The 17,608-nt window shown below is 40.9% G+C and overlaps 1 protein-coding gene across 1 annotated transcript; it reads left to right on the forward strand.

Annotated features, from left to right (window-relative positions):
• The first annotated feature begins 1,518 nt into the window (after window positions 1-1,518).
• LOC114016115 (NF-kappa-B inhibitor zeta-like) lies at window positions 1,519-10,404 on the forward strand. The gene is made up of 11 exons (XM_027806746.2): window positions 1,519-1,759; window positions 4,235-4,356; window positions 4,879-4,927; window positions 5,197-5,240; window positions 5,380-6,038; window positions 7,766-7,871; window positions 8,156-8,302; window positions 8,511-8,571; window positions 8,811-8,977; window positions 9,060-9,170; window positions 10,276-10,404. Exons 1-11 carry the CDS (start codon window positions 1,519-1,521, stop codon window positions 10,402-10,404), a joined length of 1,836 nt encoding a protein of 611 aa, XP_027662547.2.
• The last annotated feature ends 7,204 nt before the right edge of the window (window positions 10,405-17,608 follow it).

The raw sequence follows: 17,608 nt of genomic DNA on the forward strand, positions 1-17,608 counted from the left end.
CAGAGCTGTGGATACATCAGCCATACCTCTCCCCTATGCATTCGTGCTTTTCAGAGCCAAATGCAGTAACGTTACATATACGTTCTGTGGGGCAGGGAGCCAGGTAACAGCCTTCCAAGTGCTACTGCAGTGCAGATTGCTTCCTGATTCTACGCTTGTTCTACAAGCATCAAATCTCCTGGCTTTCATCAATACCTAAATAATTCTTTCAACATTCCTGAGACTGGAGTTATTGCACTCAGTACAGAGAAACGGGAGACAGAGGATTGTGCAGGTCTGTAGAGAGGAGTCATTACCTAGTTTAAACTAAAACACATATTTAACATTGTTCTTTTAACTTGCTCCAGAAAGTCTGGCTGCTTTCTGCTCAGACTGATACACAAGATGATTCTGCTTGGGAATAAAGCTGGAATGCTTTCCAAGACACAGCTAAGGAAGCTGCTGCATTTGATAAGCACTATAATCTTTTTCCAAACTAGGTACTTGAGAGAAATATTTGCTTATTGAGTTGAAATGGCATAGCCCACAAGCAGGATTGTACAACGAAATATATTTCCCAGGGACATGAGAATAAAGTCTAAATTCTGCTACTGAAGTCTCCTCGTGACAAGGAAATAGGCTTCCTATAAGGAGAGTACCCATCCAAATAGATATTTAATCCTAATGAGTTTTAATAGTTGCACCTGTCACAATATGTAAGATTCCTTCCTTGTTAAAACAAACAAAAGAAAAACCCTAAACCACCTCACCACCACCCCCAACAAAAGCAATACTATCCTTAGTGGAGCACATAGCACTTCTCTTTCTTCACCAATTCAAAGCTATGTAGATTATAGGGGATGTCTTAGCTGAAATTTCATATTTAAGGGAAGATTATTTTTGCTTCATGAAGGCTGAGAGTGATCAGTCCTCTTACACAGCCTTGCAATAACTGCCCCCCCGCCTGATATTTTTTTTTTTTTTAATAAGAATTCACAAAACATTTACTTCAGGATCAGTTACTTGTTTGCACAATCCTGTCAAATAGTCTGTCAGAGGCTGCTTTTCCCCTACTCGTGCCATTTGCAGTAAATCAATCAGAGTTTAATTTTTCTGTTTTGTCGCTAAGGAAAAATATTTTTCAACTTGTACTCAATCTCTTCTTGGGAAAACTCATTTCTTCATCAGCTGCTGCAGATTGTTAGGACAGAGGGTGGGGCCTTCCCAGGCTGACGTCCTTCAAGCCATACCTGAGTATAAAGAGCAAGGGAGAATCGCAGCCAAGAAACTCAAAAGCTGTTTCCAGTGACTGCTGGGATTCCAAGGCTGGCTTCATCCTGCAACTGCTATAACTTGCTGCTAAAAAGAGAAGAGGGAAGCTGGACCCAGCTCATAGGGGCTAATTACATTGGAGAATTAAATACAAATACCACATTCTCAATGTGAAACTGGATTGATTTTTTTTTTTTTTTAGCACAACTGAATAAGCTTTTTTTCCTCCCCTCTTCTTTTTAATTTTGTTCTACACACACAGTGGTAATGTTGCAAACAGTCTGCATGAGTCCTGAATTACTGGTCAATCAAAACATCAGTGAAAATGAGATCTGTGGCTACAGCCCGGGCCAGGGATCTCCACTGCCTGGAGAAACTGCCAGTCCCAAAGGCTACTTTCAACAGAGCCCATCGTTGCCAGACTCCGGATTAACTGAATTCAATGTTGCAAGTCCCAAGATCTACTCTCCTACTTCACGTAAACCCCAAGAGATGCCTGCTCCCACCGGTAAGATCAAATCTTTACTCACATTTTCTGTTTTATGCGATGCTGTTATGCTTATTTTGCAAAGCGACTTGCAACTCCTTTTGTGCTAGCACAGTAGCAAATATGAAGCTTCTGTGGCAATAATATTGAAAATGTACGGCACACTCTCCAGTATTTATTATCTCCTGGTTTTATTTTGTTGTGGTCTGCTGGTGAAGTCAGAAATTACTCTGTTTGGTAAAGGATGCTCAATATGCCATCGGTTCTGTCTATCTCTAGAGTTTTGCTGCTTGTTCACATTCTGAACTGTGACTGGTTCCGAATCTAACAGCAAGGTAGTACAGATGACCTTTTGAGCTACTAACATTACAAAGTTTTATGAAAGTGGTGAATCACTGCCTTTGCTGAGTTCTTCAGTTTCAAGGATACAACTGGGCACGTAATCTGATCCATCATATAGCACAAATGGCTTGAAAGATAATAATGTATTAGCAATTATGGCGGTTTTTTTATAAAACTTTTCAGAGAGGCCTTTAAAAATACTCTACAAAGAGTAAATAATTCATCACTAGAACACCAATCTAAAAAAGGAATTATTCCCATTTCTAGAGCACCCTGAGAAATAAACGATGTTTTTTGAGGCCCCAATGTTTTAATCATTCAGTGATAGGTTAAACACTCAGAAATGCCAGAAATCTTAGCACAAACCAACAATTCGATATGTACTCAACACTTGCTACACAGGGTTCAAGACCCTCCTCCTGAAGGGGTGTCAGTCTCTCAGTGCCTGCAGCAGGGAAGAGAAACAGTATCTCGCAACTAGAAACCACATCTTGTGTGGCTGGTTTCCATGCCAATATTGCCTCCTCTGAGACATCCCCAGTTTGGGGAGGCGCACCATCCCCATCTGTTGAGCTCCTGCAGTTCTCCTCCACAAGACTTGGCCAGTCAGACCCAGCAGCTGCTGCAGAGCACACACACAGATTTTGGTCAAGGAGGAATAGTACAGGCACCTCGCTCCTGCAGTAGGAACTGCTTGCACAAGCTGCACACGCCTTTTTCATTTGAGGCTGCTGGGTTGTTTAATCATACGTGCGTTTTAATCACAAGTGCTGTTTTCATTCCCCATGCCACGAGCTGCGCTAGGAAGAGAAGCTGCTCTCTGCTCCAGCAAGCTGGGGGACTCCTTATTCTCAGTAGCCCACATGCTGACTCCCAACACTCGGGCTTCTTTGAACAGTGGCCTTCTATATGGTGTATTTTATTTGGGAAACAAAATTTGGGGGAAAATATTGGGAAGCTTTATTGGGAAGACCCTGAATGAATGCAATAAAGCTATTGTTTTACAATGACAATAGCAACTACTGAATGCATTCTATACACAGAAGTTCATACTCAAGGGGTGAGGGGAAATGACATGGTGTTACATAAAAGATATTTCAAAAGCAATGTATTTAAGCTCCTAATCTGGGCAAGTCTTTCAAGTTTGGGGATTCAAGTACAAGACTCAAGAAGACCTAACACAAACAATTAGAGAGCAGCTTGTTTTGACGAAGACAAGCTTGTTTGGGCAACTATATATATTCTCAAATAATTATTTAATTTTGCTACAGAAGATCATTGCTTCACTTTGAATCACACCACACTGACTTCCAAATACACCAAGAACCATCGGAGAAAGACATGGGACATAACATCACTATCTCATTTCTGAAACAATTCTGTTCCTTATTGTTCCACTGATATCAATATAACAAACCACAGGACAGGAAACTGCAAAGACAGATTTACTGCAACAGATGAACATTAGAACATGACTATGAGGGGCAGTAATCTAAACAGTGTTGACATTCCCCAAAAGCAATCATATGCTCCAAGTCAGTACGACACCAGGAAGAACTGCCCAAGGCCAAGTCTCAAGATAGCACATTTGTTTCTGGACCACTAAAAAAAAAAAACCCACAAAAAAACCCCTCTAAACCAGAAACATCCAACTTCTTTTCCTTCTTTTTCCCAACCATCCACCCAAATTTCCTTCTGCATTGCTATCCTGCCCCCATTGTCCTCATTCCAGCTTCAGTGGCACATTTGCACTTGGGACAGTCTCTCCTCTTTGCTCAGAATTGAAACCATCCCTGCACGCTAAAGGTTGACAACAGCCTTCATGTGATAATCTGCAGGTTAACTGAGCTCTGTGCTTATACCTTCAGACTGAAGATCCAACAGCCAGCTTTGGGGTTTGTTTCTGTCTTGTTTCTTAAGAAAAATATTCCCTTTTTGAGACCTCACAGTCTGTTGCAGCCTGAGAAGCAATGCAACAGTTAACCAGGAAGCAGACCAGAGCTAAGGAACATGTAGGGTGTTGTGGAAATTTCCCACAATCGATGACAAATATCAGAATCACAGACCATCTCTCAGGGTGACCTCATCCTCCCACTGTTCTGTAACAGCTCAGAGAATTATGTTACTTTAAGCATCATGTTATGTCTTTTCCAGACTCCAGACTTAGCTCTGATCCCCCTCAGAAGCGCTACATGGGTGTGAGAGTAAAGATGCCAGTACGGGAATTACTGAGAAAAATTCGGCTTTCCAAAGGCCTGGACCCAGCTCATAGCAAGGTGAGGACTTGAGTTTAGAAAGGTTGCTCCCAGAGCTGCAGCATCCTGGTGCACGCACATCACACTTCTGCTCTGCCACTGTTCTGGTGAGGTTACACCTAGAGCTGCTGCCACCTCCATCTACTAAATTAATGCTTTTGATGAAGGTGGAAAATACACCAGATTTTAAACAGACTGAGGGCCTGCGCTAGGAACACTTTTAAGACGCTGACAGCAAGAGCCCGTTCATGCCCTGGATACTATACATCACACAAGCACGTCAAAGATGGCCCACGAACAGTAACAACTTTGCTCTAGCAACCCTGATTTCGGAACAACCTGCACAAACAGCCCAAGAAGCTGGTAGACTCCCAGATACCCAGTCTGTTGTAAAAAATCTTTATAAGTCTGCCACAAATTACCCACTCATGGAAATTTATTCACAGTCTCTGCTGTGCAAAGTACATAGTGCAGGTCACAATTTGCTTTCCTCATCTTATGTGCAAGCACCTCAAATTGAGTTGGGTGTTTTTGTCTCCTCAGGAAGCCTCATTAATGAAGATGGTAACCAAAGGATCCTCAGGAAAAACAGGTTAGGAAACTCTTGGTAAAAGAGCCTCCTTTTCCAGTAGGATCATTGCTGTTAGGTACCCAAAGAGCTGGACCACTTCTCTGCCACGGTCAAGCAACACATGGTGCTTCCTAGCTCCCCTTAAATCACAGGAGCAGGCCAACTCCGCACAACCACCACGTGTGTGTTAGCTCTCTGTTATCTGGGGCAAAATTTCTCACGAGAATATTTTCTGTATGTGTCTCCCCTCCCAACTCAAAATAGCTGATTTCTTCCTTTCTTTCCAACAGAAAAGAGAAGAGTTCACCCTTATACAGAGAAACAGCTTAGACAGGTATGCATAACACCTTCAACTCTGCGCTGCCAGCCTCCCCAGGCATATTTCATGTTCTATCACCGAGTGAGAACAGGACACTTCATGTCTGATTTCCCTCCCCCATCTTCCGCCCTCCCCATTTTTGTTGCTGTTTCAGAGCAAGCAGAGCGTTGGGCAAACGCTAAAAGGCTTAGAAGACCTTGATATCCTGGTGGAGGTACTGCAGGAAGATTTGAACAAAAGCCAGTTGAAGGAGGAGTCTCTGCATTCTGTGCCAGATGGCTTTTGGCAGGGCTTCTCCACAGATCCACAAGCCTCCTGGTGGGAAACGGGAGGAAGCAAGCAGGCACCTGATGGCCTGCAAGAAAGACGCCACAGCTTAACCAAGTTGCATTCATACTGCTGTTTTAGAGATTTCAACTCCGTGTTGCAGGGAGAGAGAGAGACTTCTTTTCATGATGATCAGAAAAACACACAAGAGTCCATCTTACCAGGAATACTCTCAAGGACAAGCGAGAAAGAGAGTAGCTGGTGGATACAGGATGCGTGGACAAGTACCCAGAAGGATGTCCAAAGGCATTCTTCACAGAACACATCTCCACACTTCAGCCCATCGGGAGGCTGTTCAGAGATGCTTCTGGAAGCTAATCTGGGCTCTCCAAACACTGACAGACATTTGAAGTCGACCCCAATTTCTTTCACGCAGCAGGATCTTTCTGCCATCTCTTTCTTCCAGTTCCAGCTACACAGGGAAGAAAGTTTACTGAGAAATATCCCAGCGGACAAACTACTTGCACCTGATGAAAATGGCAACAGGTCTCCACTTTTTCTATTGAAATATACTGATTTCTGTTTCCTGGGGCATCACTTGTCCTGAGCCTGAGCTCTAATTCCAGCTGCTAGTTTTGGGCACACCTGTAGCAAAGGCTTCCTTGCTCAATGGAAAACTCAAACATGCCTCAGCACACACAGTTTTAGGCAGATAGTGAAAATAGAAAGATTCCGTATTTGCAGTAGTATTGCCAAACTACAGCTGACATCAGGGTAAATTTGCAGTATTAAGAATATTAAAGATGACTTGTATACGTAGGTATTTACAAGAAAATTTTAATCAAGCAAAACAAGTAATTGCTACTGGGAAAAAAAAAAAGATATGCAAAAGAGATCTTTTCCATGCTGCAGACACTCTCAGGATAATTACTTGTATTATTAGTTGGTAATAAAAATGGGTGGGAGGATTACACCAAAACATACATATGCTGCTAGTCTAGCCATAGACTTCCAAAGAACGGGGAGTGGCTGTTTTGTTAGAAATGAAATCAAAGGTTTTACTGATCCAATTTTCCCTAGAATGGCATGCTTATATAGAAAATAGCTGTTCATTAAAAAAAAAAATAATCATTTGAAATCTCTTATTAGGTTCCATTAATTCAGCTATTTTGGGGAAGCTGGTATCAGATCAGATTAACAGAAAGCATGATTTATGAACGGTCCTAGTCTTGGGAAAGAGATTAATTCCTGTTCACATAGACAATCCTGTTTCCAGTTTAAAGTATTTATAAACCACACAGGGAAAGCTAAATGCAGCACTGTCCTCTTCCATGGAGTACCATGTTCCATTCAGAAGAATGATTTTCAGTGCAATAATCAAGTTGCAGACCTCACTTTTCAGCAACAATGTAGCTGTAACCAAGTTACAATAAGCCACCCACTACCACATTTCCTGCATATTTTTAAAAAAAATACAGAAAAAATTCTCATGTGAACAAAATTAATCACGATTAAGAAATTAGACATTTCTACTACCATGTTTATGTAAAATTCACAAGCTAAAATTTCCAGCAACCTACTTACTTCTATGAAGTATTTAAACATCAGATTAAATGGCCAAATGAACATAAAAAGGCAGGACCCACCAAAAAAACCCCACCAGAAACAGCAGTAAGTGTCAGAGCTATTCAGACATCTTCAAGGATATCATGCTACAAGACAAGGGGGAAATAAATACATAAATAAACAAATCTCTACATTAATTCTTCCTCCAGAAGGAAAGGAAGATATGCCCAAATTTACAAGAAAAAAAAGAAGTATTTTTCAGGATGAAATTCAGGAAAAATACTTGTACAATTTTGAGTAGTTCAGTAAGGCTGAATACATAGAAAAAAAATGAGCTCTCCTCCTCCACAAGACTGAATTACAGTTTAGATTTTCAATTTTTAGGTGTATCTTGCAGTCCTTTCCCTGTACTGAAGGACTCTTCAAAAAAAGGAAGAGGAAATAGAAATTGTTAGCAAAAAGGAATCATGGAATATAGCTCTTGGAGAGGAGAGGAATGGCAAATAGCAAGAAGTGAGGCCCAAGAAATCCTAGAGGACAAAAATCAGCAACTCCATTATTAATACAGAAATTAAATAAATTAAACATTTAAATATTTCAACATTTGCGAACCTTAACATTTCAGGCTTTAAAATACATTCTGTTACTTTTGAGCACTTTAACCAGTGCTTTATGTTCTAATTGTTTCAAACTGTGTTCTGTTCCAGGCTGCTGCACAAAGCTGTTGCCCAGGGAAGAAGAGCTCTGACTTACGCACTTGCACAGAGATTCGCATCCTTAAATAAGATCAATGAGAAGGATGTAGAGAAACGGGTAGGATGCTAATTTGCCAGGATTAGGGTCACTTTTAATCACATACAAACATCTTTCAAACCCCAGTCAAGCACCGAGCATCCTTTTGGACAAGGTGTGGCTACTGTCCTTGCAAAGAGGGGAAAACAGGAACAGGGAGGAAGTGATCTGCATAGAGCAAGTATTAGCACAACTGGGAACAGAACCCAGCGTCCCACCTCCCCACCTCATTCTCTAACAAGCACTCCTGTTTGAAAACTCTTTTTGCTTTTCACAATGAGTTTCTCCCCTTCTTCTCTTCTCAGACTGCATTACATATCGCTGCAGAAAAGAACCAGCACCTGATGGTGAGTGACCTGATATCCCTAGGAGCTAACGTCAATGAACAGGATGGTTTGGGGAAAACTCCACTCCACCTGTGTGCAGAGAATGGCTATTTGAGAGTTCTAGAGGTAAGCTGGTCAATAATGTTGTACAAAGACACATGTAAAGGTAGAGCAAAGACAACAAATGTGTTCTTTTCTTTAAAGTATACAAGGGTTTTCTATACCTGAAAATTAGCTTTGGACTGATGTGGTTGAAGTAAGATGGTGTTGGGGGAGGACAGTGTATTTTGGCACTGCCAAAAATCAGGACTTATCTCAGTCTTCTTTACTTCAGGTTTTGAAAAACTGCAAAAACAATGGCGTGAGTGTGGAAGTGAATCTGATTGACCATTACGGTAAGGGGAAAAGCTTAACTACATAGATGCTTAGTGTAGACTCCAAAGGTTTCAGGCTGCAGATTTTATCTGGGCCAAAGGATGTTCAATTTCCTGTTTAAAACTAAAAGGTCTAAGAGGAGAGCCAATCAGTCTTAATAGCCCCCCACCCACCCCTACAAATAGCCAAGCGTGGGATGATTTACTCCAGTGAGGTGTTCGAGCACTTGTTTGACTTCTCTGCGGTCTGTTCTGTTCAGGTTTAACACCACTACACTGCGCTGCTCTTGCCCACACTGCCTTAGTTATGGAGTCTCAAAAAACTGACATTGATACTGACATGGGAAGGTTTCTCCGACTACGCAAAGATCAAATTCTCGAGGGAATTAACTGCTTATTACAAATGGGAGGAAAGCCCGAGTTGCAGGTGAGGACCAGCAGCAGCCTGTTTACTGTGGCCTTAGGTTTTCTTATTCTTTTGCAATCACAAGTTTCACTGTCATTTGCAGGTACTAAATTCACGTCAGACTACCACTACCTATTTAAAAATTGAGGAGAACACAGAACTCATGCGTTTGCTTCAGACTCATAAACCTAAGGGACAGAACATTCTTCAAGAGGTAACTGTCTATAGCTACTCTGACACAGGTTCTAAGCATTAATACCCAAGAAACTAACTGCAGTAATGTCAGCCGTACCATCTTGTAAACACAGTAGAAGATGCTCCCAGCCTCGCCCTGTCTTTCATAGGGTTGAAAATCCCCTTTTCAGGTAAAAAGCACTGTACAAGCTCTTACCACACTTGGTCCCATCCCAGCTCTAGGGGCTGCTCCAGCTGCTATAATTTAGAGCAGTTCACTTGCATGCAGGTGCTGCCCGCATCCTGCTTGCAGCTGTCCCCAATCCAAACCCCTCCCAGCATGTGAAGTGCCTTCTCCTCCAATGTTTTACAGCACACCAAGCCAGATAACAGGTATCTTGGAAGCAACACCAGGGGAATTCATCCTCTGCTGACAAAGGAATGCTACAGGTGTATTACCATTATATTCAGTTACCTTCAGAAGCTTCTTAAAAGAAAAAGAGCTCATTTTCTCTGTCCCTTGGCGTACACGTTCAGCACCAAAACTACCCAAAACCTGCACTACTGGGCCAAAAGATAACCAGATTACCCAGCGGGTATCAGCATCTCTTGCTAAATTTTTGGTGCAGGAAACACGACACCAACACTGAAAAGCAGAAGCTTGAGTGCTTAACAGAGGACTAAGGTTCTAGGGTGAAATTCTGCTCTATTGAAATAATGCAATATCCGCCACAGATTCCAGTATTCTTGTCCCCGATTAAGCAAATATTCAGTGCAGTTACAGCTCTTTTATCTTTTCCAGAGTCTTTTTTGGTTCAGTCAGATAAGAGTTCCCACCAGTGTACACGCACAGATACCAATAATAAGATTTCAATTAGAAATACAAGCTTAAAGCCAGATTTCAAGTCATTTAGGAACCCACCTTCATAACAGTTATGCTCTGCAGGAGATAAAACACAGTAGAACACAGTAATTTCAATCCAGCTCATTACTGACTGAACTGTTGAGCATGCCACCCCCTCCAATCTTATGGTAAGGGGAAGAATCTAGACTTTGCATGTCAAAACTGGTACAGGTTCTTGACACAAAGCCTGCATCACTGTTAATGCTGGAAATTTACTGTTCTGGTTTCTTCACCTGCACAGAGTTACAGTTTGCCAGATGCTTCAAGAAGAATGCCCAGTCCATTGTCACCAGATAACTTTTCTGAACTTTTTTCCATGTCACCTTCGGACCCCTTTGACATCATCCTTAAAGGTATTTCATTTACCTAGTCAGGGTCTTTATCTCAACAGCTGTCATGTAGCAGCTAGCTCTATACCTTCCCTGCTTTGCTATATAGCAAGTAATCATCAGTTCGTGTGGAAAAGATGCTTGGTGACTTATAATAGACTTTGGATGAACTCCAGAGGTCTGCACAGAACCTCTTTTGCTTGCAAAACTCCTTACTCATACAAAGCCAAGTAGAAAATAGGGCAATAAAGATGTGGCATTAGAAGGAACACTTAGCATGTAGATTGAGCTGAGTATTTGTTTATTGCCTTCCAGGAAAATGCTGATAAGGCTCATTTATCTGCACCTCATGGTCCACGTGCTGCAACTGTTGCTGAAGAACAGACAGAGAACAGACAGTGAAAGTCTTCAAATGTATTATAGCTTGAACTGACTGTTGAAAATATCTCCTCAGTATCCAGAATTAAAGTGCAAACTAATAAATGAGGAAAACCCTTGAGCCAGGTTTCAACAGTATTAAGCATTCAGTGTTAGGTGCTCCAGTAAAATGAATAGGGCTTAATTTTCTCACAAAGCTGAGCACTTGGACTTCTCTTTTGAGGTCCATTTGAGTTGCAGGTGTTCTACATTCTGAAGCTCTAACTATTTCTGTAGTGCAGGTGCCTAGCTTAAGAAAAAAACCCCTTCAATTTTAGCCATTCAGAGCCTAGTCTTGAGGATACCAGTATAAAAGTAGTCTCTACAGTCCAAACAATGTTCAGATGTGCTGAAAATCTCAGGCAACTCGTAGTTTTAAACATGAGCTATGGGAACTCCAAATCTGATGGGCTATATTTAATACTTCCTGCAGTTTCACTCTGAATTTGTCCAAGGCTGGAGTTGTCACACTTTAAGGCAGTCCTGGGGGGGGTGGGGGGTGGGTGGGAAATCCCTCCAAAATTAAACATACCCACATACTGAGCATGTTTTTTCAACAAAAAAATCGAGCTTTTTATTTATGCAATCAGAATTTGCCACCAATAACGGATTGTAGGTGAAGTCTGGGACACAAAGCATTTTGAATCTGTTCCTTTCACCAGGTGATCTAACCAAGGAATACACCCGTATAAAATTCAAGTATATGACAACACTTTACAAGGATAATTTTTAATACTAAGCAGTTTTGCAAATTAGAAGGATAACAAGGAGTTTAAATTATTCTATGCTGCCAGATATCTAATTATTCAGTAGAATTTCTATATAATAGACAATTATTGTTAAAAAAATATAATAATTCTCTTCCCAGACTGACTATCATTTTATTTTAACTTCTGATTGTGAATCAGCTGGTTTCTATGAAACTTCCCTGTTTGCTACATATGGAGCAATCTACATTTACATAACCTAGAAAATGACCGATCCAGCAATCAACTCACGTATGTACCTCCTGTTGTAAATAGGAGATTTTTCACGTGTAACCATTGCAGGATCCAGTATTAAGTACTCAGCATGTTTGGGGAATATCTTTTTAATGAACCATTTGCATTTTCTTCTTGTAAAAAAGGTTACATTCCTCTTATTGAATATCGTTAAGTGTTAAGCTCCAAGAGCTATGTTGCACAACATGAATTAAGTTTTACTGAAAAATGACAGTGTTTAAGTTAATTCCACTGGAATTTGGGTCATATATACTATGTTTCTTATGCCCTGAATGGCTAAATAGTACTCTTCTATATTTTCTCTAGTCTGAATGAGACACAATACTTAAAAAATTTTAAGTATTTTATTAAAAAAAATTAAATTGTTATACAACTCATTACGTGAATAACGACAGGTACTATTCACCCACCTCCTTCCATAGGTGTCCTTCATGTTTTAAGCATGTGAAGTCTTTTCTTTTTCCCTTTTTTTCCCAGGTTTTACTTGGAAATACAAATATCTTCCTCTCTGATGATTTTTCTCTGTCCCACCATCACCACTCATTCTTCCTTCATGTTTGCATTTTAACTCGCATGTGTGCTCACAGAACTTTTTATTCATTTGAAAAGAATTAATGAGGATCTTCTAGGTTACTCAGCTTCCATTTATGTGATTTAAGGATCAGATCCAACACCCACTTAAATTAAAGACTCCTTATTTGCAGTGAAAACTGACCAAGAAACTGCATCACATATGGAACCAAGAATGAAGCAGTATGGCGAACAAATAGAGAAATGCATCAATAAGCATTCTCAGTGAAGAACAATGGATTTCCTTATAGAACACCTTAAAAAAAAAAGCATAAAAAACTATTGTATAAAAATACGATATAAATCAAGTTCTTTTAGACACATGGACACCATTCAGGTAAAAGGACAGGAACCCTAAGCTATTATCATGTATCATTTATTCAATATACTCAAAGCTAAACTAGCTTGTAAAGTATATTCTGCAACAGTTCTAGATGAATTACATTGACATTAGTAGGTATACACTTTACATTGTTTCATTGCTCCTTCCTGTCAATAAAAATATTATTTCTTGCAGTATGTAACTTAATTGATTTTTATGTACTGGTATAGGCATACTAAGCTCACAACAGAGGTGACCATCATGAAAAGAGCAAATTAAGCAGAATTTAAAAGCTGACAAGTGTATGTAAGGGTCTGTTGCTTTGGGGTTTTAGGAGTATAAGTGGTGCCTCTGCAGAAGCACCAACCTTACCACGAGAAGTTGGGGGTAAGGTGATTTATTTTGGAAAAATTAAAAGTAAAACCCCTCATTCTTTTCAAGGTACATCCGTTAACCCACTGCCTCTGACTAGAAGCTAGACAACTATTCTTTCCATGAACTGTAAAACTAATTCTGAACATTTTTTCAGCACTAAAATTTTTGCCTACAGCCAAGTAGAAAAAATAATCCATGCACCTAAGGAAATTAAGTAATACAAGACTCTGCTGAAAAAGCTGTAGTTCAAGCTGTAGTGTAAGGTTCAAGGTGCACAGCTAGACTGTGGCATGCGTGGGACCAAGTGCTGTGCTTCTGACACCCAAGTACCAGTTATGGTGACCAAGCTAGTACTTGTGGTATGACTCCTACGGCTAATTCATTCTAAACCAGGTCACATGTGCTCCCACAGGCTATAATCATGCCTTTGAACTGTGGCACAGGCCATACTCACAGAAGCCGTCCTTCCTTCTTCACCTCACTTCTCGCCCTGTATTACAAAATGAGTGCCATTCGCTGGCTTACATGGTTACCAAGGTTCCCTGCTGCTTTGAAGATACATGAGCATTGGCACGCATCATTATTTTTAAGAGTACTGTAAAAGCTTTGCCACAGAATTAGTAGCAATTCAGCAAAGAAAGATAAAAATAAATAAGTAGATAAGATCCAGTTCTTCCAGCAGTTCTCAGGGATGCTCCTGATCAGGAAAGAGGAAATGCAGGAGATATCTGTAGATATCTGCAGATTTATAATGGCATGAAGAAGGCTCTGGCAAGGATGGAAGCTCTGCTGTCCTGGCAGGGCTCTGCCGGACACTGCACATCTATCTGATCAGTGATAGTCACAAGGCCATAGAGCCTGTACATAAAACGAATGACAAAGCAACTCTTGTCTTTAATGGATGTATAGAATCATACAGTATCCATGCCAGTTTTCTAGGTTTTCCTCACTAAGACTTTCCATTCAGTTAGGTGAAAAGAAATATCTGAGCCAGAGCCCTAAAAGCTGAAGTTACCCAGAAGACAAGTTGCAAGTTACAGCAAGGGGATGAACACACACATCTGTTAAAACAGCCTGAGGCAAGGAAACAGGAACTCTACCCTTGGTCCTCCCTTACTAGAATTTTGGCTAAATATTAGATCTTTCTTCTACAAAACCAACATCTTAAGGTTCCCGAGGGAAACAGGACACTGTCACAGATGTTTGGATGCTGCTACTATGCAGTCACAAGTACAACCAGTCCCAAGAACAAAAGCCTTCAATGCTAAGTCATTGAGCTCTACTGAACAGCTTTTCTGGTGCACACAGACGTGTTTCCACCAGCTTTCAGAAGTTATCGGTAACACAACTGCTTGGTATAGTTTACTATAAAACGTGAAAAAAAAATACAAGCATTGCCACCTAGCAGCTCACCTGTACCTATGAAACACATGCAATATAAATTGCAGAGGTGACAAATAGCATTGCAAAAGATAGATTAGGGAAGATATTTTATGGATTAACAAGAAACTGCATAGCAGACACATAGAAGCTCTTCTATGTGTTGCCTAAGTTGAAAGAGTAGAAAAAACACAAGAACAAGAGCAGACTGAATCTGGCCTAGATTTTCAGCGGCACAAAACTCTGCAGGCAGCAGGAGAACCTGTTACCGACCATTAACTCTGGAAGGTGCCTCCAGCAAAGAGCTCCTCCAGGAGCTACTTGCAGTAGCTGGTGATGGCAAAAATGCTCCAGCATTCTCCTTTCCCACTACTTACGCCAAATGGAACAACACGACCCAAATTCTTTTTGGCAGAAACTTATGCCAATCTGCATGGATCCAACTGGTTCTGGACCCTGTCACCCCAGCCTGGTACCACCGCAAGACTGACCACAAAAGAAAACCTACCTCCTGTTTTGTTTTTACCCTCCAAAATGTGTCCTTGAAATCGTGCTTTGTGCATATCCACAATTACTGCATCAAAGACTCCCTAAGGCTGCTGGATTTTGATTAAACAAGCTATCATCTCCCAAATCCCCAAAAAACTTCGCTGAGAAGCATATGAACTGTTGCCCACTAAAACATATAATGTTAAACAGAGAACAATGCCATGATAGTAAGTAAAACACATACAATAAAATAAATGCGATCTTAAAAAAATCCTCCTAATACACACACACACACAAAAGAATTCAGTATTTTAGACAAGGAATCAAGAAAAGGAGTCTACGGGAGGCTGGACACTGAAAAATACCCTCCACAGCTCTTTTGGGAATATGGATCAACAGCTGCCATTCAAGAAGAAACACTGATGTTTGCTCTACACCACTCCGCATCCCGTTTCCCATAACTCCATCTCTCTCCACGTGATGACAATCAGGATGAATTGCAAAGCAGAGCTGGAGGAGCCAAGTTTCTGAGCCAAGCAAGAGGGAGAGGCTGAGCTCTTGGCTGATCCAGATTCTTTTAGAACAGTCTCACCCATCAAGTTTTATTTTTCCTGCTTTCTTTGTGGCTAGAGAAACTTGGAAACCAAATTATTCAATTTAAAACAAGACATGTTTCTGCAGCTGTGCAGAACAGGACACGAAGTACATTTAGAGAAGGGAGTCCCACTAACTGAAAAACTCAGTATCTCAAGCACTTTGAAGAGGGATCACAGCAGGGAGAGGATAAGAAAAGGAAAGATGAACAGGACCCTGGCTTCCACTCAACCTGGGCAGCCGAGTTCTCAAGCTGTAGCAGTCACTATGACCCAGACTGTCCAATCCACACACGCACACAAGCCAGAAGCTGCAGTTCAGTGTTGCTGCACACTTCACCAGCCTGTTTACCCAGAAGTTTCACTTGTCCCGAGGATAAGCATGCTAGGCATCAGCACCTGGAGGTTGCAGAATCAGCCCTAAAGAAGTCCCTTCTGTCTCGAGACAGTCTAAGTGTGCTGGAGTTTCAGGCATCCCTACTTGCCCTGGCTACTTACATGCATGAGGAGCTGGTTACATGGCACCTGTGCCCCAATAGTACCACACCATCATTTTGCTGTCTTTTTTACCCTATCTGTTATTCCATGTGGTTTCTAGGAGGAGGGAGGAGTTTAAACTGAGATTATCAGGGAATGTTTTTCCTGAAGAAAGATGGTGAGGGGAAGGGGGTTCTTGCTGAGCTTCCTGCAATGCCCAGGAAATGATGCTTATTTCTTCTTTCCTGAGTTTCCAGGTTACAAATTTTTGTCATCTGCTTTGAAGCCACTTCACCTTTACTTCAGTGGCAGTTCTGGGGTTCACTTGGCTTAGCAGCAAGAGTTTAGGCTCCAGTGGATAAATCATCACTTCTCAGGTATAAAAACCCAAGAAGATGTTAACCAGTTGATATCAGGAATGCCGCAGGCACTGCTCTGCTCCATGCTTGCCCATACTTCACTGCTACACCCTTGAGAAGCTTGTCTGGGTAGGTCCCAGCTCTTAATTATATCTATTTGTTATCTCTATCTATAATCACTAGCCAAGTAAGTTTACAGAAGTCTCATTTTTTCGAGCATAACAAGATCTCCAAACACAAATACTGAAGTGTGTGTGGTACAATTAAGTACACGTAGAAATCATAACACCACTACCTCAGTAACCAGAGGGTTACCGTGTAACCCAGAATACTTACTTCAGATCTGAAGCAAAGCATGCAGCATGAATTAATTCAGAAGTCTAGTGGCAGATTTTAAACATTAAGATTGTCTTGGTTTTGCTTTGTTTTAAATAAAACCCTCTGGATCCCTTTGGTACTGATGAGTAACCAGCTTTTGAATCCTTCACAATTACTGCTAGAAAGATACTCACAGCTAATTGTTTGCTAGCGGCACAGAAACACAGAGCAACCTACCTTCAAAGGTCTATACAAAGGCCAAAAAAAGTTTTCCATACTCATGAACCCTGGGACTTAACAAAGCATTTTAGAGCCTACAGAGCACAGCCCCCTTAAAACTTCAGTTCTCATTTTCTTTACAAGAGCCTTACTCATCTCTTTCTGCTCCTTCCACATAAAGCTTCTTTAGATAGCAGGGCTAAAATGTATGTTTACACCTCTACTCAGGCTGTGATGAAATTACATTTCAGTTAAGCAAGAAATATCTCCCTACTAGAAAGGCTCTAGGAAACATCAGTGAACAGAAATTAATCTACTAGGATTCTAAGTAGTTGGGGCAGTTTCTGATATCATTTGCTAATGCTTCCAAGTGTACATGTTTTGACTCCCAGTTAACGTGACCTTTCCACTCCATTTCACTGGAATTATTACTCACACACAAAGGCAATCCCTTTTCTGATACAGAAAAAGATAGGCTTCTGCAGAACCCAGTGGTTCTTAAGAGTTCACAGCCAAATAGAGTGTTTGCTAAGGTGAAGCACGTACACTATTAGAAGTCCATCTTGATGACATTTATGTATGTAATAGAAAATAAAAATCCAGTATTAAAATGACCTCTATGTTCACAGCAGGCTATTTCCAAGAAAATACTTGTCTACTGTAAATCAAAAACCTCAGCTACGTTCTCTTACAGATTAAATAAAACTTCAGGTTTTAATTCCCCA

This window comes from Falco cherrug, chromosome 17, assembly GCF_023634085.1.
Source record: "Falco cherrug isolate bFalChe1 chromosome 17, bFalChe1.pri, whole genome shotgun sequence".
In the NCBI taxonomy this organism is placed as follows: domain Eukaryota; kingdom Metazoa; phylum Chordata; class Aves; order Falconiformes; family Falconidae; genus Falco; species Falco cherrug.

What these genes read in the sequence shown, in the direction of transcription:
- LOC114016115 (XM_027806746.2), top strand. Translation starts at nt 1,519, where the DNA reads ATGTTGCAAACAGTCTGCATGAGTCCTGAATTACTGGTCAATCAAAAC. An exon ending in CAGAGAAACAGCTTAGACAG is followed by an intron (nt 5,241 to 5,379) that starts GTATGCATAACA and finishes TTGCTGTTTCAG; the next exon opens with AGCAAGCAGAGCGTTGGGCA. An exon ending in GAGGAAAGCCCGAGTTGCAG is followed by an intron (nt 8,978 to 9,059) that starts GTGAGGACCAGC and finishes TGTCATTTGCAG; the next exon opens with GTACTAAATTCACGTCAGAC.